The sequence below is a fragment of the Rattus norvegicus genome, chromosome 19, assembly GCF_036323735.1.
Source record: "Rattus norvegicus strain BN/NHsdMcwi chromosome 19, GRCr8, whole genome shotgun sequence".
NCBI classification, from domain to species: Eukaryota; Metazoa; Chordata; class Mammalia; order Rodentia; family Muridae; genus Rattus; species Rattus norvegicus.
This window is the reverse complement of record NC_086037.1, coordinates 452,462-479,471: the sequence shown is the minus strand read 5'-3', so window position 1 is coordinate 479,471 and position 27,010 is coordinate 452,462. Positions and strand designations below refer to the sequence as shown.

Here is a 27,010-nt window from a genome sequence, read left to right as displayed (position 1 = left end):
TAATTCTTGGTTCTGGCCAAACTAGCTCCTCATTGAGTAGACCCAAGAACCAGAGCTCTGAGTTGTAAATGTGGTTAAGGTGTACCGTCGTTTAACATTAGTCCTGTCATGCTTCCTAACAGAATTCATCCAATGGGAGTGTTGAGAGATGGTAGTACTGTCAGAGGGCAGTCTCTGCTGTGCGAAAGTCACTTGATAAAGTAGACACAGCCAAGCAAGAATGACACACTGGTATCCGAGAAATAAAATCCCCATGGCCCCCTGCCCCAGCGCCCCTTGTCAAATATAACACAGGTTCTCACATAGGAGACAGCCTTTGATAACTATTCTATGCAGGCAATTCAGGGCTTTAAGATGCCGAGTCACATTAACACATTCAGCCGGCCAGCCATTAAGTCAGAAGCAGGTTCTGCTCCCGATTTTGAATTTCTAGTTTGCTAGTACTCTTCACCTTACAGAATTTTCTTTCCCATCTAACATGCTGATAAATGTTATTATTCCAGTAATGATTATTTGATAAAATGAAATTTATGGATGGGGCAACCCCATAAAATTTGAATATGTAGGCATAGTGGCAAAACTTTAGGTATATATAAAGGATGACAGTACAAGGGAATGGCTTTTGTTTTCTGATAAGGTTCCTGAAATGCTTCTTTTAAAGTTCTATTTTAATAAGTAATGATCTTTAAATGTCCACAGCTAAAATCCACATCTTAAATTCATTAATTAATTTTTTACTCTTTTTAGTGAAACAGACATATCCATGAAATGTAATTGCAAAACAGCAAACCAGTATTAATGAACTGAATTACAAAGAGCTAGCTTTGATTCTTCAGCAAAGTGATGCTTTCTCCTCACCATCCCAAACAACAAGACTATATTACAAATGAGAAAAAATTTTATTAAGGAAACAACTTAACTTCTGTCCCTAAACAGATGTTTACAAACTAAAGCACAACAGGAAGACAATTACAGTTTCAACCATTAACATATTACACGGGGTGCTTATTCTACAATTGGAAAGTTGCAGAAGTTTGTGACATACCACTATAAATATAAGTATTGTTAAAAATTACAAATTGTTTGGTGATTATTTTGATAACTTCTTGAGCAGCAGCTCCTGTAGGAAAAAGGAGAAAACTGTTTAAAAAGAATAAATTTTAGGAGTTAAGTAATATATACCAGACTGGGCCTGATGGTGCATGCTGTAAATCCCAGCACTCAATAGACAAAGACAAGTGGATCTCTGTGAGTTCTAAAGCAACTTGCTCGACATAGTGTATTCCAGGCTGGCCAAGGCTATACAATGAGACACTTGTCTCAGGGAAAAAAAAAATCAGGTGTGATAATGAATGACTATATTCATCAGACTGAGGATGTAGAGGCAAGAAGACCAAGGGTTCAAGGCCAGTCTCAGATACAAATGGAGTTGGAGGCCAGCCTGGTGCACATGGATCTAGGCTATGATGAATACACCATAGATGAGTACTAAAGACAGACAAACAAAAGCCATAAAAAAAGCAAAGCTGTTTAAAATATAAAACAAACATAGTTTAATGAGTCATAACAAAATAAAAGACTATAATAATATTTATTTTTGTTTGTTTGATACAGGGTCTTTCTACATAGCCCTGACTGTCCTGGAACTCATTATGTACTAGGCTGGCCTCAAACTCACTCCATCTGCCTCTGCTTCCCAAGTGCTATGATAAAGAAGAAAAGAAGGAAAAGTGCAGAGAAGTGGCTCACGTTTAAATAGGGAAAACCTCGGAGAATTATGTTGAAAGTCATTACAAGACACAATAAAACTAAAGACCTCTACTTACACTCATTAGGCATCTCTGATTGTGTCTCCTAGAACCTGGCCTATCTAAATAAATAATAATTTGCCCTTTTCTATGAATTTGCAGGTTACTTTACTATTTAGACATGAAAGAATGATTTTATTTAAATAAGTTACCCAGAATTAGGCTTCAGTTTGTTTACCTAAAATATGGCTTTCTTAGGATTACATTATTAGCATTCTAAACACTGACTATTAATCAAACTGATCTACTTTCAACATCTAGAAAAGAATATCATAAGTGAACAGACCAGACTATTGGAAGTAACAGGCAGGAGAGTCACTTTTCAAAAGAGATCATTTGTTTCATGTTTATGCTCCCTGTCCCCTTCTCCCTGACGTTAACTGGGAACCCGATGCATGGTATTAGAGATGGGGCTTCTGGGGAGTGATTAGACCATGAGGGTGGAGCCTTCATAAACAGATTCATGCCCTTATAAAGGAGATCCTGCAGGGTTCTTTTTATATGTGAGAGCAAAGTGAGAAAAAAACACCATGTATGAGTCAGGTGGTGAGACCTCAATGGGCTCTAACTATGCTGGCATCTGAAGCTCTGAAAACCATAAGAAATACATTTCTGATGTTTATAAGGTCCAATCTATGCTGCAATTACAGTAGCTAACTTAACTGGAGCAAAGAAGAAACAGTGGGAGCAAACAGATAAAGGGAGTTTTTATGAAAGAAACATCAGGTTTTAACTGGGCCCTGAGGTGCAAAGATCTAGGGCATGTCTAAAGAAAAGACGGTACACAGGGTCTTTTAGTCTAGTTAGTCTTTGTTTCTAAGAACTAATGGGGCAAAAGACATGAGGGAGAGGAGGAAGAAGAAGGTCTGTGTGTCCGTGTACCCAGAGAGCTAAGTGAGGCTCATGATAGGTCTTCAAAAGGACTAAAGACTCCAGGAGTGGTTTGCTATGGGTGGCACAGGAAGCTGGAGGGCAAGGAGAACACTATGGAGGGCAAAGACTAACATAAGCTTAACAGTCAGCTTTGCTGGCCTCCCTAATCACAAGGGATAAGAAAACAAAGCTAATACAAATAATAACTGTATAATGACAAATAAATCATCTCGTCTACAAAACTCACCTCCCAGGAATGCAGCAACGGTGTGTGGCTCAGCAGCTCCGTACCGGCAACTACAGAAAGGATGGAGTATACATTTTTATTAGTTTCATAACAACAAGCTGGGAGAGTATTATCTCTATATGCGCTAACGGATACTCACAATTCATGGACATAATCGTCCTTCACCATTACAGACAACCCATATTCCTGAAGGAAGCCAGTAAGACAGGACTTCAACTTCCCTATATCTTCTTCAACTTGATAGTTAGATACTCCTAAAAACAAGTATTATATTATGTATAATATATACATTTCCATTAAAATAAGTATGTGGGCTGGACATAGTAGCACACATCTTTAATTTCAGAATTTAGAAGGCAAAGGCAGGTGGAACTCTGTGCGTTTGTGAATACCCTACACTACCTAGTGAGTGCCAGGACTGCCAGGACTGCCAAGGCTGCATAGAGACCAGGTCTCAGGGAAAAAAGTGATTCAATCTAATGGTTATCTCTTACTTAGTTCAGTTTCAGGTGGTCTAATCAAAACAGTAAGGTATGAAACTAAAGAACAAACATAAACCAACACTTGAAAATATCAGAAATCTGTAAATAAAGACATAAACTAAAATCTATCACAAATTTAAGTTCAGTAAATATGACTTAGTGACAGCATATAATAATTGTTGTTCTGGAAGATTAACACAAAATACTCAATAATTATTTGATAAAAGAATTAAAGAGAAAATACCTTACTTATATCCTTTAATTTAAAATTTTATTTTCTTACTTTTTGGAAACAAAGTCTTATGAATCCCTGCTAGTCTCAAACTTGTATGTGGTCAGGGTGACCCTGAACTTCTAATTCTCCTGACTCTACCTCCTGAGTGAGATAACAGCCACACACTTTCTCGGTGAGGAAGATCTCCAAACCTAGGGCTTCGTTCATGCAACAACAACAAACCAAGCTAGATCCCCAGCCCTTTGTCTCCAGTTTAAGTGATTTAATGGCACCAAGGACCCTTATAATATATAACATTAATGTTATAATATATAACATTAGTAGATGCTGGGTACTCTTCTACATACCTCATGCTTATGCACTGAGTCAATTCTCCTAAGAACTCTATTAAGTATCCACAGCTATTTCTATTTACAGATAGAAAAGCTGGGACAAAGACAAATTAAGTTACTTAGTTAAGGAACAGCAAAGCTAGAATACAACACAAGCATTTTGTTGTTTTCTCATGTAGGAAATGTAATCCTGGGCCCTAGGAATGCTAGAGCAGGCATTCTCCACTAAGCCAGTCCGACATTATTCTTTCTCTTTGTTGTTTGGGACAAAGTCTCACTCTGCAGCCCAGCTGACCTCAGATTCCCAGCAATCTTTCTACTTCAGCCTCCTGAATGAACGCATCATACAGTGGGTAAACCAGCATACCCAGGTGCCAAACGTCTCAGCAGAGACTGAAGGGGTCTCTTAGATATTCAACTCAGTCAAGCCTTCAGAATCTCAAGCCCAGGTATGGTATCACTACAGAAGAACCTCCCTCTTAAAAAAGAACTGCTTCAGCTCAAACAATAAAGCATCAGAGGTAATTTATTGAGAGGCTGACAAGATGGGTCGGTCAGTGGGCAAAGTGCTGCTGTACAAGCATGAGGATCCCAGTTCAATCCCCAAGAGCCCACTTTAAAAACTGAGCATAGTGGTACATATCCATAATCCTGTCACTGGGAAACCCAAAGGCAGGAGGACACCTAGGCCCTGCTGGCCAGCCAGCCTAGCCAATCTGTGAGTTCTCAGTGCAGTGAGAAACCTTTTCTCAAAAAATGATGTGAATAGGAACTAAAGAAGACATTTAATAATGCACACACACACTTTAACCTGTTCTAAACCACTAAGCTTTTGAGACCTAAACACACACATACACACACACACACACACACACACACACTCTCTCTCTCTCTCTCTCTCTCTCATATTCTCTCTCTCTCTTATATTCTCTCTCTCATATTCTCTCTCTCTCTCTCTCTCTCTCTCTCTCTCTCTCTCTCTCTCTCTCTCTCATTCTAAGTGGTTTTAAACCACTAAGTTTTTGAATGGTTTGATATGTAAAAAATAACCAAAGTACATTTCAGTCAAATGATACAAATAAAACAATTATGTTTGATGATTCTTTTTTCCTTCTGGTAAAATTTGTTCACTGTGCCTATAAACTGGGGTTATTTTATTAGTTGGGGCAACTGGTTTTATTATCTACCTAGAATATATTGCTATACAATAATCTTGGACAATTATGATTACCAATAAAAATATTCTGAGCACTGTGGATCTTTAAGATTATACAAGTTTTCCAATTATCACCCTTGCAGACAACAAAAAGTAATGAGCAAAGAAAATCCTTGTATCTTTACAGAGTTCAAAGTTCAGAAGCCACTGATATACTGGTAGTGGGTTTCCTATTCCTTTGGGTTAAGCTCAGTGCAAGTTATGGGAATAAACTATGAGCTGGAAATAGTGGTACACATTTATAAATGGTCCTCCGAAGGATGAAGCAAGACCAAGAGTTCAAGGCCAGCCTGTGATATACAGCAAATTCCAGGCCAGGCTTTAAAAACCTAAAGAGCTGGTTGTGGTAGCCATGTCTATAATTCTAGTACTTAAGAGATGGAAGCAGGAGGATTGCCACAAGACTGAGGCCAGTGTGAGCTCTACAGTAAGTCAAGGGCAAACTAAACTGTAGAGTAAAACCCTGTCTCAAACACACACACACACACACACACACACACACACACGCACACACACAGTCAAACACACAGTCACACATGCACACACTCACACACACATACTCACACAGGCACACACAGTCACACACTCACACACACACACTCTTACACATTCACACTCACACACTTTAAAAAGACAACTATAAAGAGACATATCAGTGATCTACACATATTCAACCAACACTCCTCTTTAACAGTTTAGAATCAACAGTTTGAAAGTAGTCAGCCTTAAAGGTCAAATAATAGAGCACTGGGCTGGGGAGATGGCTCAGTGGTTGATGCACTGCCTGCTCTTTCAGAGGACCTGAATTCAATTCCCAGCAACCACATGGTGGCTTATGACCATCGGTTATGGTACCAGATTCCCTCCTCTGGTATGCACTCATATATATAAAATACATAAATAAATCCTCTTTTTAAAAAATCAAATAATAGTTCCTCTAAATGCCCACAGAATACTAAAATTCTGGTCAAGTGGGTTTTCCTGTTTGTTCTGTTGGTTGGTTGGTTTGTTCTTTTGAGACAGGTTCTCTACATATCCCTGGTTGTCCTGGAACTCACTCTGTAGATCACACTAGCCTCACACTCAGAGATCTGCCTGCCTCTGCCTCCACTGCTGGGATGAAAACTGAGTACCACTCTACCTGGCATCAAGTCAAGTATTTATTCAAGATTTTATTGAGTGAATCTTATAATTCATGCCTATAAATACAATACTTAGGAGACTGAAAGAGGAAGATCACAAGTTCAAGGCCAGCCCAAGCTAAGTAAAATCCTGTCTTAAAACAACAAAACAACAACAAAGTCAAAAGATTTTCTTTGTATCTGGTAAATCAACTGCTGTTTTTACCTGGGTATCTGCCATGCTGCTTATGAAATCGATCAACAGCCCGCAACATTAGGTACAGGACTATCTCATTATCCGGATTGTCCATGCTAGAAACTGAAAGGGAAAGAAAAATCAGTAGAACTAGATAACATACACAAGCAGCAAAAGGCTGAATTTATCCTTAAGTTTCAGGATATAAGAATATTAGCAAAAAATAAATACTTTATTAACATAAAGTATAAAATTATAAATAAGAAATACATTAAGATACAACACGGGTGAGTGTGTGTGTGTGTCTATGGACTCCTAGCTAGAGTATCTACCAAGTTAGAAACATAATATTAGTTTAGTTTTGTTTTGTTTTTTATAAAGATTTATATATTTATTTTATGTATGGAATACATTGTAGCTGTTTTCAGACACACCAGAAGAGGGGATCAGGTCCCATTACAGATGGTCATGAGCCACCATGTGGTTGCTGGGAATTGAACTCAGGACCTCTGGAAGAGCAGCCAGTTCTCTTAACCACTGAGCCACATCTCCAGCCCAATATTAGTTCTTATATACAGCACACAATGCACTCAGTAATCTAAACACAATTTTAAATAGCATAAGTAAATTAAAATCATTCAGGTAAATGCAGAAAATACAAAATACATTATTTTTAAAGCACCATTTATTCAACACTATTATACACATTTTATTAATATCTTTTAACTTAGCATTTGGTTGTTATACTTACTAATTTCATCTTTGTTGACTGTATGCAAACCATACTCTTCAGCTAAAGACCGACATCTTACCACTCGAAGAAATGCAGAATTGCTACCTGGAAACAGAAAAGACTTCAGGATGGTTGTGACAACTGAACATGCCAAATTATGGGTCACTTTAAGAACAAGAAGTTAGGGCTACAAGATGGATCAGCAGTTAAGAGCTGGCTGTTAATGGAGAGGAACTGAGTTCAATTCCCAGCACCTACCCACATCAGGTATCTCATGACTACTTATAATTCTAGCTCCAAGGGGATTTGACATCTCTGACCTCTGCAGGTGCACATATCCATACACAGATAGGCACACACACATAATTTAAAAAGAATAAAAAATTTGAAGCATTTATTTATTAAAAATTTTACTGAGTGGCCACAGTACTGGGGGTTTAGATATTGACTATTAATGGTAAGAACAACTCCTGCCTTGGTTATATTCTCTGTTGGGTGTGTAAGAAAGGCTTAAAACATAATTGTCTGTGCACATGCACCTGTTCTTGGGGTTCCTTCACTTAAATGATAAGCCACTTTTCTAACCCTGCAACTAACTTTATGAAACTGTTGCTTCTGTGTGTGCTCTGTCATGGATGTGCTTGCCCATACAAGTTGGTGGCAGAGATTGCTTGAGTATCTTCTATCAATCTCCAATGTATGATCTGTCTTTTTGTTTTTATTAGTTTCCCACCTATGTGCTTTGAGACAGGGTCTCATACAAACTCAAAGCTCACCATTTCAGAGTAGCTGACCTCAGGCCTTTATGTTTGCAAGGCAAGCACTTAACCCACTGAGCTATCTCACCAACCTGCAACTGACTCAAAGAAAAATGCTTTTGCCTCCTGAAAAATTAGGGAGAAAACTCCAGAAACACAGCCATGAACTATAATGGCAAATTCTTAATTCCATTACAATCACTTTAACACAGGTCAAATAAATAGCTATGGCCCAGTCTTAAAATGTCCTTTATATTACAAGAAAATAAAATAAAATTTACTTAACGGCAGACACGCCCTACTTCAAGAATTTCAATCATTTAAAACTCCCAAGAACACCCTCTATAGCTTATTTTTATCAAGCACAATAAGAAAATTAAAAGGACTTACAAAGCAGTTTTAATTCTTTCTCTGAAATGGACTCTGGTGCCTATGAAGAGACAGATGCAGGTTTTTCTCTAGCACGCACACACACAGGCAAACAACAATAGCACAGAGTCACTGGCTGTAAGATGAGCAGCTCTTCCCAAGAGCCGGGAAATCATTACAAACACACCTGTTCACTGGTAACAGGGTCTCGTTAGCGACAAGGAAGCCCAGATGCCTTCCATCTCTAACCCCGCCCTGGCTGCGTTCCACGCCATAGGGAGCAGCACTGTAGAGATGCCATGTATTCACCACTTACCTGGCCAACAGACTGAAGCAATTTGGCAACATGATTACCTACAGCAGCAGCATCTTTCTTTGCTTTCTCACGATAACTGGAAAAGAACAACAGCAAAACCCTATAACTAAAGACTCTTAAAATTAGCAAAACTAAAGTTATCTTTAAGTGAACAAAAATATACTTTTAATTAAAAAATATTTGGAAATATGAAATGTGAAAATGCTAGAGAAATGCCAGCAGTGGCACCTCTCAGTAGTTAGGTGTCGTTGAAGAGCTGGCAGGAGACTTTTGGAGTCCTCTAAAACCAAGACTCCCATTATACCCTGCAGCATCTAGATTAAATCTACCCGGGTAACACCAGTCTTTATTTTGAGTCATTTTTTTTTAGTCATTAACCTTTTATAACTTAAGGAGTCAATGACTGTAGATAAACATTTACTATCCAGTACCCCTACTCTGACACACATGGACTCATAAGATTGGGTCTCCACGACTGTTACTTTTTTTTGTAACTGAGGTACAGTGCTGATGAATCCAAGGGAACTGGCCTGGTTTCTTCCAGGCCCAAATGTTGCCATACGGAGATGATCTTGGTCAGTGTTTGACACATCTTGGTTAGTTGTCCTAGTCTAAGAGTCAAAATACTGAAAATTTGGGAAAAGACAATGGAAGATAGAAACCAATCTGACTTTAAGGACATTGCTCAGAGGTAGAATTCTTGCTTAGCATGTATATGAGGACCCAAGTTCAACCCCCAATAGTACCACCTTCACCCTAAAAAGGTATGGCCTTACCTGGGAGAGACTCAACCTTAATACTGATCATTTTTACAGAGTCAAATATAACTAGATATTAAAGTTTTTCATGATCTATACTATTGGACAGGTTTGAAGTATGTGATTTTCCTTGGACTTAACTTCAAGAAGGAAAGGTGTTCATGTAACATATTTTCTTGGGTCCTCTGTCAGAAGCCAGGGTCTGAGTCCCACGCATAGTTTAAAATCAGTGATGAGGCACTGATGGTGCCACATTCCTTTAATCCCAGCTGAAATTCAAGGATAACCTTGTCTACAAAGCTAATTCTAAGACAACCACGATACACAGAAAAACATTTTTTGAAAAACAAACAAAATAACCACAACTAAAAGTCACTTACACATTCTGCAATTTTATGTATTTGCTTGAATCTGCAATCATATCAGGAATTGTGCCTCGAACAGGTAAATTTCCTTGACCCTCCTTGGCCACAAATTCCTTTAAGGCACGAGCTAAAATCCAAAAAGATGGGGTCTAAAAGAACAAGAAAAAAATGACAGTGAAGGTGTGTATTCTAAGCTAGAGTTGAAGGCAATTTGAGTTTTCCTTCTTGCTGTTACCTGTTTGGTGATATTTATGCAGCGATCATCATTAAATATATCTTCAATACTGCTTGGGATCTAACAAAGGAATACAAAACATTTACTGAAATTAAGAATTCTGTCCACCTTTATTTTCAGTATTATTTCTTCAAATAAGTTCTTTACATTTTCAAAGTGCAGTAAAATATCAACTTCTGATGTATTGAGTTTTATTTACAATCAGATTCTGATGGGAAAAAGAACAGAAGAAAATCCTTTCCTGTCCAGTTAACATTCCAGACAAGCTTCCTGTATCTCCATGGAGTAAAGGAAAAGCCAAACAAATCATTTTATATACTTTATATCTGAAAACAAGGTTTATGGACATCCCTACAAAGCTAGATTTAAAGCTATTCATGGTGTCCCAGCTTAGGGAAATCCTGAAATTCAGCACCCTAATTCCAGGCTGTTCAAAGAGACAACCTCTCTAATAAAAAAATAAGTTTATGCAATATTATTACTCGTGAGATCACCACACTAGTAAAAACTTTACAAACTATGGGCTTTGATTCTACCACTGTGCAGACAAAATAAGAGTTCTTAGTGATAACCTCTTGACTGATGTCTTAGCTTCCAACCCTACACCCTCTATTGCATTCCTAAGAGTCAACAGTCTTTTGAATGGTACAAGGCAGTGCTACACATCTTTAATCTCAGCACTAGGAGGCAGAGGCCGGTGAATCTCTGTGAGCTCCAGGCCAATCTGGCCTACGGAGTTCTAGGCCAGCTATCACTATATATAGTGAGATCTTGTCTCAACACCAAACAGACCTTCCTACCTCCCTGCTCAAAATCCTTCAACAGTCTGCAAGACTCTGTCATGATATGGCCCTTCCTGGCTTTCCAAACTCAAATCCTTCCTATCACTAAATTGACTTTCCTACTGATCCTATAACGGAAGTGAAACTTCACCTCACTTTGTGACCTTGCACTGCCCTCTGCTTGAGACGCTCTTGCCACAGGTCTCTGGATGGCACTTCACTCAGGCTTCTCTTCCTCTTTCCCTGCTCCCTCTCTAATACTGCCCCTAAACCCAGACCCCTTACCTTCTCACTTTCTAACTTTGTTCAGACATTGATATCCAACTGTTCAGTGTATTGCCCCCCAACTCCTAGAACCATTTTTTTCTGTTTTATTTTTGAGTGAGGGCTCTTGTGCCCAGGCTGGACTAGAATTCAGTGTGCAGCCAATGTGGCCTCAAGCTTCTTCCTCCATCTCCTCAGGGCTGGCATTACAACATGTGCCACCACACCTGGCTTTACAATCATTCCTCAGTTTTACAAAAGGATTATTACATTTTATTTTCAGAAAAAAATGCAGACCTAACATGAACAATTTGACAGGTATACATATACATTCTTGACATTGTCTCCAATTAGGATAGAAGATGTCCCTCAGCTAGAATGATTTACAAGGCATACACCCAGAAACCATTTCATGGTCTTCAGAATGTCACGGTGACTGTCAGAAAACTATAAAAGTTCTCTAGGCGTCCTGTTCTATATTTCCTCAAAAACAAACACACAAAAAACTGAGCAAACTGCAAATTAGTAGCAGTAGTAGTAGTAGGAGGAGGAGAAATAGGAGTAGTGGTAGTAGTAATGATAATAGAAGTCTGAGTTATTTTTCCAATTTCTTTTTTAATGTATTCTAAGTTGGCGTAAACTCACTATGCAGCCCAGGCTGGCTTCAGGCCTCAGATTCAGAACCCACCTGCCACAGCCCCAAAGTGCCAAGATTCCAGGTAAGCCACCGTACACAGCTTATAGTTTCTGAAATGTACAAGTCATTGAGAGCATCTCCAACTACATCTAAATAACTGCCTCAAAAGAAAACCAAGGCAACAAAATGTAGCTTTTGACTAGCAATATACCACTTGTAATTCTTATCTCTGAATTCCCAACTATTTATAAGTCATACTTAAAATAATTTCTATATTTCTCTAAGTGAAAATATTTGATTCTTTTTTTGTGATTATATGCTGAAGCACTGACGAAATTTTAATGAGGACAATAGAGGTTTTTTGTTTTGTTTTGTTTTGTTTTTTGTGAGACCAAGTCTCATGCAGCCCCAGCTGGTTTGAACTTGTTATGTAGCCAAGGATGACTACTGACCATCTTCTCAAGTGGTGAAGCTATAGGCGTTCACCACCATGCAGGACTGAAAACTTCATTAAAACTAAACTGATGTGTTGGGCGAGGCATGGCACACACCTGTAATCTCAACACTTGAGAGGCAGAGGTAGGAGAAGTATCACAGGTTTGCTGGTCTATACCAGCCTGGGCTACATAAACAGACCTTGTCTTAATCAGTCAAGCTAACTTATAGGTACTTGTTTCTAACTTACTATACACATCGAAGCAATATTAGGTTAAATTGTTACATCAGCTTTCACACACGAAAACGTCAGAAAACATATTGGTTTCAGCAATTCCTTCCTTTGATACCTGAGTTGTATTTAGTGCTGTGTTCACATTTTTAATAGCTTCTTCAAAATTCTCTTCATCTTCTGGAGCTCCATTCTCATTCTTTAAAATCCCTATTCAAACAAAAAAATAGCAAAACAAGGCTAGAGTGAGACCTGTCTCAAGAAAAAAAAAAGTATAGGTTCCAGCCCGGGCTGACATAGGCCTGTCTACATATAGTTTAAATGTCTCTGGCTTCCACTCTGGCTTCCTAACATTAGAGAAAAACCTTGTCGGGCTCTGAACAAAGGATCACACTGCTGACCCTTAACAGGAGTACAGCTGTAATTTGTTCTTAAACTCTTTAAGAAATGGCTCCTTTACCCCCAGGGAAAGCAAAATAAGAACTCAGGACAGTATCATTTGACAAGAAAGTCCAATAAATAATGGCTTCAAGCAATTATTTTTCACTATGTAATACTCTATATGCTTTATATAATAATTACAATGCAGAAGATTACCTTGTCTTATCAATTCTCTGAAGTCCTCTTTTTCTTTATAACTTTTAGGAATTCGTCCATTTGTCTAAATTGATTAAAATATTTAAAGATCTAGTTATCAAAACTCCAAATATGGAAACTGAGTGGCCTACATCTTCCCCATTCTCCACAGTAAGATTTTACCAAATAATATATAATGTATTATATATAAATATAAAATATTATATAACCACTGAAATAGGCTTGCTTAATTTGAAAAGAGTTAACTGCAGGCCATTTTTTTTACATTCATTCTCCACAGTAATTTCAGGATGAAATTTACTGAAATTTCAATTTGTTAATTAAAATATCAGTACTGAGAGAGTGGTAGCTAGACTTCAACTGAAAAGCTCCCGCTTGCAGTACACCCTCCTAAGGGAAAATATTAACCTCCCATAACTGTCAAAAGAAACCCTTTATCACATCTTGAAAATACAGTCACATAAAATTAAAAAAAAAAAAAAGACATACCTCACTATACCACTGGGCTAAATATTTAGCTATGATCACAATCCATGGAGTATGGCTATGGTCCTAAAAATGAGATACAAATTGAAGAAGATATCAGCACTAGTTAATATTAACTCTCCCCAAACCATCTTATTTCCAATATTGACAGTTATCTTCTAATCCACACGAAGTAATAGGCAGGCAAATGAACTGGTTTAATAAAACTGGCTTTAGAAATGATTTCTGAGTGGTCGTGGAGTAGCTCTGTGGGTAAAATGCTTGCCAGACATGGCTATAAGCTGGAACCTCAGTGAATGGAGGTCAAGACAGGCAGATCCTGGATCTCACTAGCCATCAAACTAGATGAACGGCTAGCTCCAGAGTGTGATGAGACAGTCTCAAAATACAAAGTAGAAAGCAACTAAGAGAACCTGAGGCTGACCTCTGACCTCCACAGGTGCATACATAGGTTTCTGTAAAGGCGCGTGCACACACACGCACACACTAACCTTTTTTTCCATATGGTCCAAGTCATAAGACTGAAAATGTTCTCTCAGTTCAGGAAATGGCTTATCTAGTCGTAGGTCCTCCAATGCATTATCTGGATGAGATTCTATTACTGTCAAACAATCCCAAAAGATACTCAATTCTTTAGTAATCTACTACATCGTGGGAACTTAAAAGAGACAGACAGACAGACAGACAGACAGACACACACACACACACACACATATTTTGTGTAATTGGATGGTTGGAAATGGAGCCTTATTCTATTGCCCAGGCTAGCCTTGAACTCATGGCAATCCTCCTGCCTCATCATCCTGGTTGTTGTCATTATAGGCATGACTCAGTGCATCTGGCTGAAAACCTATACTTATTTTCTTGAGACAGAGTCTCGCTCTAACCTTGATTGCTTCTTTTACTCAATGTCCGTTACTCCCAACTTCCTGATCTGACTTTGGACACTGATTTCCATAGGAGGGATACAAAACAAGGTACAAGTTCAGTGAGTTTGTAATGAGGTTATATAATTCTGCCACTTGCTTTGTCACTTTAGACAAGTAACAACTATCTTCCTGTGAAGATATAATAGTATCCACTTAAAGGTTCTGTAAAGAGTAAATGAAATCATTTACATGAAAGCAGACACCAGACAATGCTAACCTTCACTACCACCTGCCTCCTCTCACCCCTTCCTCTAGCATCCCCCTAAGCTAGAGGCTCTCACCCTCTCTCCCTCCTCCTCCTCCCTCCATTACCCTCCTCCCATCACATCAGTGCAAACTTAACAGCCTTCAGTCTTGGCTCCTCGAAGTTCACTCTCTCTCAGCTTAACATTAGTGCAGCCATCTTAAAACAAAAATGTTACCCTGTCACTTTCCACTTTCAACTCTTTTTTTTCCCCTTTGGTTCTTTTTTTCGGAGCTGGGGACCAAACCCAGGGCCTTGCGCTTCCTAGGCAAGCGCTCTACCACTGAGCTAAATCCCCAACCCCTCCACTTTCAACTCTTAAATGGCTGACATCACCTACCAAAAGCTTATCCTAGCTGCCCACGTGACACCAATCCTTGTGAGGCTGTCAGTGTTAATAGCTACTGTCACACCAACACAGTGCCTGGCTCATAGCATAGCTGACCTAGAATGAAAACGCTTTACTTAGAAGAATTTTTACTCAATACTGACAGTGAGTTTTATAAAACTCTAAGACTAAGATTCTCTAGGAAGAGCTGATATCAGCTCTGAGCTGATGTAGTCATGCCTATGAATAACTCTGGATTCCTTTAACACTGTTTCCTTAGGAATAGTAGCTAGGAAAAAGGTTTATCATGTGTAATTGATAATGGAACGGGGACACCTAAGGCTACCATGAGACTGAAACAAAAGACAGGTGGGAAACAGTGGTGTAGTGGAATGGCAAAACTACAGTCACTTTTATTCTGTATGTTACTATGCTATGCTTTAGTTACAATTAAGCCACTATGTAAGTACTCTGATAATTTTATGATTAGTGGGTCACTGATGGTTGAGAACCACTGATATAATGTTTGTGTCAAAGTGACCCATACTTTGGCAGTCATAAATGCCCTACTTTGGGTTGGGGAGTAAAAGAAACCAGGCATTTACATAGCTGCTGAGCCTCTTAACAAGACAAAGAAGGTGTACTTTATGTCTCTGGTCTGCATCCATTATTAATGCCATGTAGGGAAATGCAGACAAAAACCTATTGAATCAGGCTTGAGAGATGGCTTGGTGGTTAAGAGCAGTAGTTACTCTTCCAAAGAACCCAGGTTCAAGTCCCAGCACTGACATGGAGGCTCACAACCATCTAAAAGTCCAGTTCTGGATGATATGAGGCCCTCATCTGGCCTCTGTAGGCACCTGCATACACTTGGTACTCAGTCATACATGTAGGCAAAATATCTATACACATATAAAAAAGTAAATAAATTTAAAAAAACTATTGAATTTTATTGCCTCTTTGAACCTGTACTGCTATAAATTTATTTTATAATTCAAAACTGACTTCTTAAATTAGTAAGTTTCTAAAATTACTGTTCAAGCAACCATTAGCAAGTTCCATATGCTTAACAATTTTACCTGGATGTTCTTTTATAATAATCCTCATATAACCAACTAGGCCATATGTCCTACAGATCAAAAGAGGGATCTGGGAATTCCAGAGGACATCTGCTAAACGTAGTAATGTACTGAAAAGGAAGGCAAAGTAAGAACATAAGCAAGTATATGCCAGACACGGAACTGTCTAACGCAAACAGGCAAAAATACAGTGAAAGCAAGCAATTCCCCTGGCAACAAACTCAGAAGTGCTACACGGCACTCGAGGGATGTGAAACCTTAGTCTGCAGTATTGGGAAGATTGCTGGAGAACACACTAGCTAAACATTTTCAAGATAGTGAAACATCTCCAAAACCCATACACCTACAAATGCTCTGAAATCAGTAACTACTTTGATTTTAGTTTTCTTGGTTTTGGTGTTTCAGAAACACTGGATCTCACTATGCAGCTCAAGTTATCCTCAAACTTACTATGTAGGCCAGGCTAGCTTCGAACTTCTGATCCTCTCTCTCTGGTTCCTGAGTGATAAGACTACAGTGTATACCACCATACCTGGCTTCTAATTAATTTTTCATCACTTAGTAAAATCTAATGTTCACTTAAACTACTCTAAATATATCCAAATATCTAAATTTTTTATTCCCTATACAAAAGCTTCAAATTAAAAGCTTCTTTAAGAATTTGAGAAACAAGACAAAATATGTTTACAAAAGGATGTACACAGGGAAAACTATGTAAACCAAGTATGACTAAAAAAATAGTAACATCTAAAACTTACCTTTCAAGAAGCTGAGTTGCAACCACAATAGTAAACCTACAGAAAAATGAAGGATCATTGTCTAGAAGGTTTTCTGGACTCTAAATAAGACAAAGGGAGGAAAAATTCAACAATTTCACATATTGAAGTTGGCAGAAACACATAAGCTATTTTAATATAAATGAGTTGACAAATTAAATTCCAACTAAATAAAAATGATACATTTAAAAATTAGAAATGTCTACGTTCTGAGGTTTGAATTATCTTTTAAAACATACTATAGCAAAGAAAGAATAACGTTCACATATGTGATATACCTCTTCCACAAAACTTCCAGAGACATCGCTATTTAGCTCTTGTAAGAATTCCATGGCAGCTTGAGCTCGATTCTTTTCAAAGACAAAGCATTTGATTTGGGTTAGAAAATGCTTGGCTACAATTTAATCCCCACATTTACAGATCAAGAAAAACTCACTGTGAAACTTTCCAAATTCCATGCACATGTGACAATTCTACTTCTCAGGATTTAACTGAGGTCCAAGTAGAGCATCACTCAGAGTTAAACTAAACTATCACAGAGTTCTTAAATGACCACATTATTTGCCCTCGACTTTTCTGATCGAGTGAATGACAAAAATAGTCAGCAAGCAGGGCTATGCTGGATCACGCTCAGACTCAATCTAAACACTGACATCTACAATCCCATAGAAGAGTGGCTAACTACAAAAGTAAGTGCAACTCCATTCAGAATGTGACCTCAGCTTCCATTTGAAATATAAAAATGTGTATGCATGTGTGCCTGGTATGTGTGTATGTATGTGTGTGTGTGTGTGTGTGTGTGTGTGTGTGTGTGTCAGAGAAAAGCTAAGGTTTTCACTTAGTATGACAATGTGTGTGTGAAAATGGGATCTAATAAAACTACAAAGCTTCTGTAAGGCAAAGGACACTGTGGTTAGGACAAAACGGCAACCAACAGATTGGGAAAAGATTTTTACCAATCCTACAACAGATAGAGGGCTTATATCCAAAATATACAAAGAACTCACAAAGTTAGACTGCAGGGAAACAAATAACCCTATTAAAAATGGGGTTCAGAGCTAAACAAGGAATTCACAGCTGAGGAATGTCGAATGACTGAGAAACACCTAAAGAAATGTTCAACATCTTTAGTCATAAGGGAAATGCAAATCAAAACAACCCTGAGATTCCACCTCACACCAGTCAGAGGGGGTAAGATCAAAAACTCAGGCGACAGCAGATGCTGGTAAGGATGTGGAGAAAGAGGAACACTCCTCCATTGTTGGTGGGATTGCAGACTGGTACAACCATTCTGGAAATCAGTCTGGAGGTTCCTCAGAAAATTGGACATTGCACTACTTGAGGACCCGGCTATACCTCTCTTGGGCATATACCCAAAAGATGCCCCAACATATAACAAAGACACATGCTCCACTATGTTCATAACAGCCTTATTTATAATAGCCAGAAGCTAGAAAGAACCCAGATGCCCTTCAACAGAGGAATGGATACAGAAAATATGGTACATCTACACAATGGAATACTACTCGCCTATCAAAAACAATGACTTTATGAAATTCATAGGCAAATAGATGGAACTGGAAAATATCATCCTGAGTGAGGTAACCCAATCACAGAAAATCACACATGGTATGCACTCATTGATAAGTGGATATTAGCCCAAATGCTCGAATTACCAGATGCACAGAATACATGACACTCAAGAAGGATGATCAAAATGCGAATGTTCACTCCTTCTTTAAAAGGGGAACAAGAATACCCTTGGGAGGGGATAGGGAGGCAAAGTTTAGAACAGAGGCTGAAGGAACACACATTCAGAGCCTGCCCCACATGTGGCCCATACATATACAGCCACCCAATTAGACAAGATGGATGAAGCAAAGAAGTGCAGGCTGACAGGAACCGGATGGAGATCTCTCCTGAGAGACACAGCCAGAATACAGCAAATACATAGGTGAACTGAGAACGGGACCCCCGTTGAAGCAATCAGAGAAAGGACTGGAAGAGCTTGAAGGGGCTTGAGACCCCATATGAACAACAAAGCCAAGCAAGCAGAGCTTCCAGGGACTAAGCCACTACCTAAAGACTATACATGGACTGACCCTGGGCTCCAACCTCATAGGTAGCAATGAATAGACTAGTAAGAGCACCAGTGGAAGGGGAAGTCCTTGGTCCTGCCAAGGCTGGACCCCCAGTGAATGTGACTGTTGGGGGGAGGGCAGTAATGGGGGGAGGATGGGGAGGGGATCACCCATGTAGAAGGGGAGGGGTAGGGGTTAGGGGGATGTTGGCCCAGAAACCGGGAAAGGAATAACAATCAAAATGTAAATAAGAAATACCCAAGTTAATAAAAATGGAAAAAATTTTAAAAAATGTGTGTGTGTCATAGAAAAGTTAAGGTTTTCGCTTAGTATAAGAGTGTGTGTATGTGTGTGTGTGTGTGTGTGTGTAGTAAAAAAACTAAGGTTTTCATTTAGTATAAAAATGTGTTTTTGTGTGTGTGTGTGTGTGTGTGTGTGTGTGTGTGTGTGCGCGCGCGCGCGCGTGTGTGTATAGTAGAAAAACTAAGGTTTTCATTTGAAGTATAAAAAGAGGATTTTCTGGCTAACTCCATGTACTTATTTCCAAACTACAGTACTGGTAGAGAAGTATACATCAGAATAATAAAATACTAAAAATCTATTGTGGTGAGTCACACAAATAGGAAAGGCACATCATATATATTATTTTAGATCTGAACACTTTAGATAATCAGAGACTATAACAACTAATATTATTATAAATGTATGCAGTACATTAATACAGTGGCTGTTTTTCTTTATCCTAGCTAGTTCCCCAATAACAATAAAGAGTACTCTATCCACTGAACATCAGTGCTACTCAAGACTTTAAAAAAGGACAGTGTAAAGTCATAGGCAGTACTCTAGATTCTTTTTTTTTTTTTGGTTCTTTTTCGGAGCTGGGGACCAAACCCAAGGCCTTGCGCTTCCTAGATAAGTGCTCTACCACTGAGCTAAATCCCCAGCCCCAGTACTCTAGATTCTTAAACTACCAAGAGATTTACCAGATTAGAAAATGAGCTAACCCAACTTTTCCCTCAAAAAATAATTAAAGTCAAAACGTTTTTAGCAGTCAAGATACAGTGGCATTATTAGATGCTCACACACAATCATATTCAGTAACAGGGGCTTGCTTACCTTGCCAATACTGCATTTTTGAAGGAAAAAACTGAAGGGGATAGGAAAAAAAAGCCAAGATTTATATGGCTATAAAGCAAAAGTTGTTTAACATTTATAATAGTGTGTGCCTTGTACTCAAAAGCTAAAGCAAATGTGTGTTTTTACTGTACTTTACCATTGAGCTATGCCCAGCCCACAAATGCCACTTCCAGACAGATTGTAAGCCCTCCTGAAGGAAGAGGATGGGAAACCAGTCTTCTCTAGGGCATATTTCCCAACATGCCCTGAGAGAAGGAGTCCCAAGAATGAAAAGGAGGAAACACCACAGGGTAGGTGTATCTCCTCCCTGGAAAGCCATAATGTACCCGATAATAACGTCTTACAGTAAGGAGGTTTATAGTAACCTCTTTGACCCATCCCCCAAACTCGTTTGACCATGAAATCCACTGCTCCATTTAATAGCTATTAACATTTCCTATAACCAATGTTCTGCAGACACCTGGGAAATGCTGTAGTGAACTATTTGCTTTTGCAAGAAATTATAAAAGATTCATTCAGACTTCCTGCCACACATCCCAAGGGCCCATACTGCGGCTGCTGATGAGAGTCAGGGCCCAATGTTATGGCAAAGTATGTTGCTCTGTAAGGAAGAAAATTCCTTAGTGTAGCAGAAAGTGATGATTGTATCATTCTCACACCATCCTGCACAGTCAGCCAGGTAAGCAACGATAATAGAGCTTTTATTATTGTACAGATACCAATAAGGGAGTTGTGCTGTAGATAGCAGAACATACTAGGCCCCAAAGGAAATATGAACTAAATTCTGATTTTCCTTGAATTAATACTTACTTGTTGTTTATAGACAAATATAATGAGAGATTCCTAGACTCTGAACACTTGAAAATAAGAAGTATGAAATCAAATTTGGAAATGTTCTGAAAATCTAAGTATAACTATATGTAAAGAACAAAATGTCGGGCTGGAGGTTTAGAGCACTGACTGCTCTTCCAGAGGTCCTGAGTTCAATTCACAACCACCTGTAATGGGATCCGACATCCTCTTCTAGTGTGTCAGAGGACAGCAACAGTGTACTCATACACATGAAATAAATAAATCTTAGGAAAAAAAAAGGACAAACTGTAGATCACCTATAAAGAGGCATTTTATACAGCTTCATAGTACGAGAAATATATCAGACTAAAAAGATAAAAATGAACGATACTGTTCTTATTCCCTTTTTTAAAGACAAGGTCTCGTTTAGCTCTGGCTGATGGCTGGTCTTGAACTCACAGAGATCCACTGGCCTCTGCTTCCCAAGTGTTGGGATTGAATTCATTTTCTTAGTCTTACAATCCCCACGTACAATCATTACTAACACTAAGGAATTAACACCAAGACTTAGAAAGCACTCAGAAGTCACAGGTAAGAGAAAAACAACTACTGCTTTGTCCGACAGCAGTAAGGACAGTGACAGACAGTAAGTGACAGTGAGCCCATCTGCTAATAGCCGGCTTGCCAGACCGTCTCAGCACATCAACTTTAGTCCCTTCTTCTTCACCATATCTAACATCTGGTCACAAGGGAGAATGCTCAGGCCCCACCCTGTGTGCTCTGTCCTCTCTAATACGTTTGCATTTTAAAAGACAGACATACTTGTTTCCAACATCTTCTCCGCTGACCTGATTTCCATCGATAATTGTAAATGATCCTATACCTAGGGAGACAAAAGACAGTCAAAAATATGTTTTGGTTTGTTTTTTCTTGTTTGCTTGCTTTTATATTTACTGTTTGAAACTGAGTGCGCATATGCCAGGCACACATGACACAGTCAGAGGCCAACCAACAGGGGTTGGTTCTCTTCTTCACAATACAGGCTTGATGGAGCAAATTCAACTTGTCAGGCCTAACGGCTAGCAACTACCCACTAAGCCACCCTGTCAGCCCAAGAATATATAACTTTGTGTCAGAGTCTTAAAGGAGTCACCTAGAATACCATCATGGGTGTCACATTACCTGGCAGTACCAAGTTTTTAAGAATTTCCGTTCCTGTAGCTGTGGCATTTATCAAGCAAACGTGAGCAGATTCCAAAGCTTCTTGACCATGATCACCCCACAACCTATAAAACAAAACACAAATTGAACATTAAAAAGTTCACTCAAGTATGGCTCTCTTATTTGAACAGTGATATTCACAGTATTCTCTCATAAGACAACATTTTTTTTAAAGATTTATTTATTTATTCCATGTATGTGAGTACACTGTCACTGTCAGACCAGAAGAGGGCAACGGATCTCATTACAGATGGTTGTGAGCCACCATGTGGTTGCTGGGAATTGAACTCAGATCCTTTGGAAGAGCAGTCAGTGCTCTTAACCACTGAGCCATCTCTCCAGTCCATAAGACAACATTTAACAACCATAGCAAACGTGTGGTACAGGAGCTGACATTAATGTGGGGGTTGCATGACAACATAATTGAGAACTTTAATCAACCATACTTCGCATGATATAATCAGTATTACTAAGCTTTGCCTTTCCAAACTCTTCTGTTACTTCTTTCAAACCAGGTAATTCATAAAACAGAAAGTCTAGGGATATTCATCAACATTAAAGAAAATGCGTTAGCAGAGTAGAGCAGCATGCACCTCTTGTCCCTGCCACTCAAGAAGCTCAAGCAGAAGAATCTTTTGAAGCAAGTTCAGGGTCAGCCTGAACAACAAAGTGAGGCCCTATCTCCTTCAAATGCAAACATAAATAAATACATAAGCAGATAAGTAAATAAAGGCAGCATCTTGCATCTAAAACCTAGTCTGCTCTCAATTTCATTTCTTCAAGTGATACAGATCCAGTACATTTAAGATCTTGCCATAAGGTATTTCCCCTGTGACATCTACAAAAACAAGCAAAAATTTTATCAAGGGAAATTACTTATTATCATCTGAAAAAGCCTCACATTGAGTTCTGCAGAAGTGCTTTAAAAGATAATTAACAGTTATTACTATTGCCCTTGGTTGCCTTCAAGTCACTAAAGGTTAAGTCCCTATTCCTCAGGACACCACGCACCTCAGACACAAGACCTGGAGAACCTCAGCTAGGTTTGACTTGGAAGCCTTCTGTAGGAAGACCAGCTTTTGTGATATACAAACTTACAAGGCAGAGAGCTTACAGACAGAACTTACAGACAGTTCTTCTAGCTGTAATAGCTATGAATCACAAAGGGGATGACCAACATGTCATGACAACCATGAGGGGGCAGTAGTGGTCCTCTTATATTGACTGTAACCAACAGCTGTCCAGTTGGACTTAAGGCTTGCTCAGCAAGAGAGAATAACTGTTACTGTAAACCTAGCCAATGACCCAGGGCTAGAGGCCTCACAGATGTTCATAGAGAAGAATCTGTGGCCATCATTTTACTAAATCAGCTAATTCCTAAGCATTCTAAATATTTATCCTTATGCCCACAGATAAATATAGTTATCACTATTCATCAAAGGAATTTCTCTTTGCAACAAATGGAAATCATTACAGAAAAGCACAACTGGTCAAAAAGCAGGGAACAGGTGACCAAGGGGTGCCCAGCCTCAACTGATACACCCACAGCACAACTTCTGTACCTAAAGCTCAGAGGGCGTCAAGGAAGGGAGGGGAGGCAGAAAGGTTGTAGGAGTCAGAGGGCCAGGAAATCTGCTGGGAGACTACATCTCCTAGAAGTGACGGGGAAGGTACATCCATGGTACCACAATAATGTGGCTGCTACAACACCATCCCACATGCTAACATGGAAGGAGGAAATCTCATGAGCCCACACACATAGAAAAAGAACTACAGCAGCTAAGGGATACTGAGCACCAAATCGTCTCCTTCACAGATGAGTGCCCAATTGATTATCAAATAACAAGTGATCAGCCTTAAGATCATATACACCTAGCTGACACAAAGTAGACTAAGCATGTTGTACTTACATATTGTGTGTGTGTGTGTGTGTGTGTGTGTGTGTGTGTAAGTGTAAGTGTAATAGCAAAAAACAGGCCGTGATTTCAAGAAGGACCAAGGGGTACATGGGAGAGATTGGAAGAGGGAAAGGGAAGGGGGAAATGATATATTGTTTGATGGAAATATATATATTATATATAAACAATATATTATTTAATTATGATTATATAATTATAATATAATATTATATTATATACTTATATATTTTATAGATTTTATAAATATATATTATATCATATATATTTTATAAAAATTTTATTTTATAAAAATATATAAATTAGGGGTTGGGGATTTAGCTCAGCGGTAGAGCGCTTGCCTAGGAAGCGCAAGCCCCTGGGTTCGGTCCCCAGCTCCGGAAAAAACAACCCCCCCCCAAAAAAAAATGTATATATTATATACTATATTACATATTATATTATTATAATATAATTATTATATTATACTATATATTGCATCATTATAATATATAATATATAAATATATAATAGCTGATGAACACCCTAATTTCTAATAGGAAGATTAAGAGATGCATACATTAACAACACAGAGGTGCAACAAGAATTAGAAGTGCATGTTATAACCTGATTGATACCGGCATATCACTACAAGGCAAAGTTCATGATCACACATGTATCATAATTTTGGGGCCAATCTTGCCACCTTTATTCCCCAATTCCTTGACACACATACATACCTTTCAAAATCCCAACCAACTAACAGTCTACTATTTTCTCTTCAGAATGGGAAGACCAAATTATTTGAAAATGCCATTGCCACACAAATACTATCTATCAGATGCCCGGGGAATGCAAAAGACTTTGAGGAGCTTGCCCTGTCACCAATATAAATAAAGCTTATCACCACAAGCTGCACCACTTCATTTTCCATTTACTGAGCACCCAGTCATCACTTTAAAGGGTCCCAGACCACGCTGCTGGCACAGAGCTTTGCCTAGAGCTGGCAAACAGAAGAACAGCTTGGAAAAAAAATCAGAGACCAGAAAGAGACTTTTTCTTTTCCATGGGGGCACAGTCTTATCTGAGTAATAAATGGTTGGGTAGGTGAAGAATGAGCCCTAGAGTACTGGTCCATCCATTTTCTTGTTAGCCTAAGAGCCAGGACTTGATCACTGGCTGCTACCTGCCTACTCAACTTTGTCTCTGCTTCCTTCTGACAGGGCTACAGCAATAAGCAGCTCTTGTTATGACAGATACAATGTAGTACTTTAATGAACAGGACTCAATAAAAATCCTCTTCAGGTGTCCTAGTAACCTTAAGTATCTTCTCGGCTTTGCTGCCTTATCCTTCTACCTACAAGAGTATGTAAGAACTCATAGTTGTTATAGGGGTTCCACTACCTCATTTCTCTCTCTAGAAGCTTGGACAAAGGATGAGCCTGAAAAAGCTAGATGACCCCAAGTTGAAAACATGTATAACTCTAGGCAAATTACCTAACTTTTACAAGTCTTAGTTTCCCTATCAGTATCAAAGGACGCCTGCCTTCAAGGATGTTCTCAGAACTGAGTGCCCAAATCTCTGATAGAGTGCCAACGAGGTGGTCAGCACAAAGAGAAATTCCCATCCTTAGGGACACGGTGTAAGTTCTCTTGGGATCAAGAGGGGCAGGAGGGTAGCAAGCACTTTTATACCCTCCACTGACACAACACACTAAATACACTCAGTAAGTAAGGAATAAGGTGGAGAGAGACAAGGATGGAAAAGTAATCCAAGAATCCACCTGATGGTTTAGATATTCCCTGTCCATTAAGGTATTCACAAATGGTTACTGAGTACTAGAAACGCAACAAGCATGAATTAAAGTATTCTTTATGCGTGTGTGTGGGGGGGGGGGGGTACTTGATTTATAAGTCACTGTGAACAACAACAAAAATTTAGCTTGGTAATTTTAACGGTAATTACGTTGAAATTGTAGTATTTTTGGAATACTGTTATAAACACTATTAAATTTGATTCTGGGATTGGGGGATGTAGCTCAATTTGGCAAGCGTTCACGATGCCCAGAGTTCCACCCTCAGCACTTAATAAACTGGATGTGATGGTCCACACTTGTAATCTCAGCTGTTGGGACAAAGAGGCAGGAGGATTGCTGCAAGTTAGAGTGCAGTCTGCTCTACATCGCAAGTCCAGGCCACTCAAGCGTGAAAGACAGAAAAAAGGGAGGGAAGCGCAAAAACTTATTTTTGAGCCTGGCCTGGCAGTGAACATTTGCAATCTGAGCACTTGGGACTTGGGACGTAGATGCCTGAGTTCAAGACCAGCCTGGACTGAATAAGACCATTTCTCAATATAAAAGGTGGGAGGGGGAAGGCACTAGTAGCAAAACTTATTTTCTGACTCTTTTTACTCTCCCTGTCCCCAATGTCTTCCTATGGAGCCTAGACTGGCTTTCTCCACCTGCCTCTGCTTCTCAAGTACTGGGATTACCACGTCCGTCCGGCTTCTTTTAACTTATTTGAAAGGTGTCTAGTGTAAAATGTATAATTACGAACAGAGATTGCTCAGGTGAAACTAGCATTATGCGCGGACGTAGAACAATACCTGACAGGGCGCAGCACACTGCGGTCGGGGTCGGAATGGGGCACTCCCGACCCCCTCGGTTAGCGAACGAGTGTGGACTGCTGTACCGTGCAGCCCAGATTCGCGGAGACACCGTGCACCTCCAACCGCGCACAGCGTGGCGGAGCCGTGCGGGAAGGGGCGATCCGGCCTTCGCCCAGCACTTTGCCCAGTGGCCAGAGCCCAGAGCGCCGGCTCCCCACGCCCCGCACGGCCAGGCGCAGCGGCAGGCCTGTGGGAGGCCGGCCCACGCCGCCTAGGCTCTTAGGCCCCGCCGACCTCCGGAGAGCCTGCAAGCCCGCCGGCTTGCTTACTCGGAAACCCCGGCTCACCTCAGCTGCCGGTCGTACTTTTGCTCCTTGAGTATCTTCCCTTGCTGAGCCATGGCCGCGCTTGCCCCACGATCAGCAGAGCCGCGTAAGTAGGCC

General features: G+C 39.5%; 1 protein-coding gene across 1 annotated transcript; it reads right to left on the bottom strand.

The window, feature by feature from the left end:
• Window positions 1–880: 880 nt before the first annotated feature.
• On the bottom strand, window positions 881–27,010 carry Nae1 (NEDD8 activating enzyme E1 subunit 1). Its single transcript, NM_032072.4, has 20 exons — window positions 26,915–27,010; window positions 22,026–22,129; window positions 21,666–21,726; window positions 20,031–20,061; window positions 17,112–17,183; window positions 16,816–16,895; window positions 16,058–16,167; window positions 13,969–14,078; window positions 13,481–13,543; window positions 12,992–13,055; window positions 12,513–12,604; window positions 10,045–10,104; window positions 9,825–9,958; window positions 8,687–8,762; window positions 8,392–8,431; window positions 7,262–7,348; window positions 6,541–6,633; window positions 3,068–3,182; window positions 2,929–2,978; window positions 881–1,120 (listed from the first exon to the last, which is right to left on the bottom strand). The coding sequence occupies exons 1-20, from the start codon at window positions 26,965–26,967 to the stop codon at window positions 1,011–1,013; spliced, it is 1,605 nt and encodes a 534-aa protein (NP_114461.3). The 5' UTR covers window positions 26,968–27,010; the 3' UTR covers window positions 881–1,010.

Bases quoted from the DNA above. Each gene is read 5' to 3' on its own strand.
- Nae1 (NM_032072.4), bottom strand. From the start codon at position 26,967: ATGGCTCAGCAAGGGAAGATACTCAAGGAGCAAAAGTACGACCGGCAG. The intron at 13,056-13,480 runs GTATGTCTTTTT...TAATCAATTTAG, and splicing joins TAGCCCAGTGGTATAGTGAG to ACAAATGGACGAATTCCTAA. The intron at 2,979-3,067 runs GTGAGTATCCGT...TCCTTTCTGTAG, and splicing joins GACGATTATGTCCATGAATT to TTGCCGGTACGGAGCTGCTG.